This window comes from Neopelma chrysocephalum, unplaced genomic scaffold (genome assembly GCF_003984885.1).
Source record: "Neopelma chrysocephalum unplaced genomic scaffold, ASM398488v2 Primary Assembly neopelma1_81805, whole genome shotgun sequence".
Classification (NCBI taxonomy): domain Eukaryota; kingdom Metazoa; phylum Chordata; class Aves; order Passeriformes; family Pipridae; genus Neopelma; species Neopelma chrysocephalum.
Window position 1 is genome coordinate 1 of NW_020912852.1, and position 625 is coordinate 625.

The 625-nt window shown below is 65.8% G+C and overlaps 1 protein-coding gene across 1 annotated transcript; it reads right to left on the reverse strand.

The window, feature by feature from the left end:
- Positions 1-54: 54 nt before the first annotated feature.
- Positions 55-403, reverse strand: LOC113979505 (class II histocompatibility antigen, B-L beta chain-like; the record flags this gene model as incomplete). The annotated part of the gene is made up of 1 exon (XM_027706880.1): positions 55-403. A coding segment is annotated over exon 1 (256 nt), but the record flags the coding sequence as incomplete, so codon positions are not given.
- Positions 404-625: the final 222 nt, after the last annotated feature.

The window sequence follows — 625 nt, forward strand, 5'->3', positions numbered from 1 at the left end:
CCAGGGTCATTCCCGGGGCAGGGGCCGAGGGGACCCGCTCTGCCCCACGCTCACCTCTCCTCTCCACGCTGAACGGGCCGTAAACCTCGTAGTTGTACCGGCAGTACGTATCCGCCCGGCTCCGTTTAAACTCCAGATATTCACGGTGGCTGTTGTAGTTCCTGGCCAGGATCTCCCCAAACGGGGTGTCTCCCACAAAGACCCCCACATCGCTGTCGAAGTGCAGGAGCTGCTCCCGGTTGTAGATGTGCCTCATCACGAACCTCACCCGCTCGGTGCCATTGATGAAGTGACACTCGTACTTTCTCATCAGCTGGAACACCCCTGTGTGTGCAGGACACGGGTCAGGGGGTGCCCTGTCCCCCCCCCATCATCCCCCAGCCCCCCACAGCAGGGTGGGAACTCAGGGGGCCACCCCGGACCCCCCTTTCCCACCCCCCTCTGCCCCATGGCTGCCCAAGCACCGGCTCTTGGGTGGGGGGAACCCCCCCATCAGCCCCCCGGGGATGGACAGGGGGGTTGGGGACCTCCCACTCAGGATCCGACCCCCCCAGAGCCCCAGGGAACCGCTCCAGGGCTCAAGGGACACCCAGGGACCCCCATGGCACCCCTCTGCCTGCTCTCC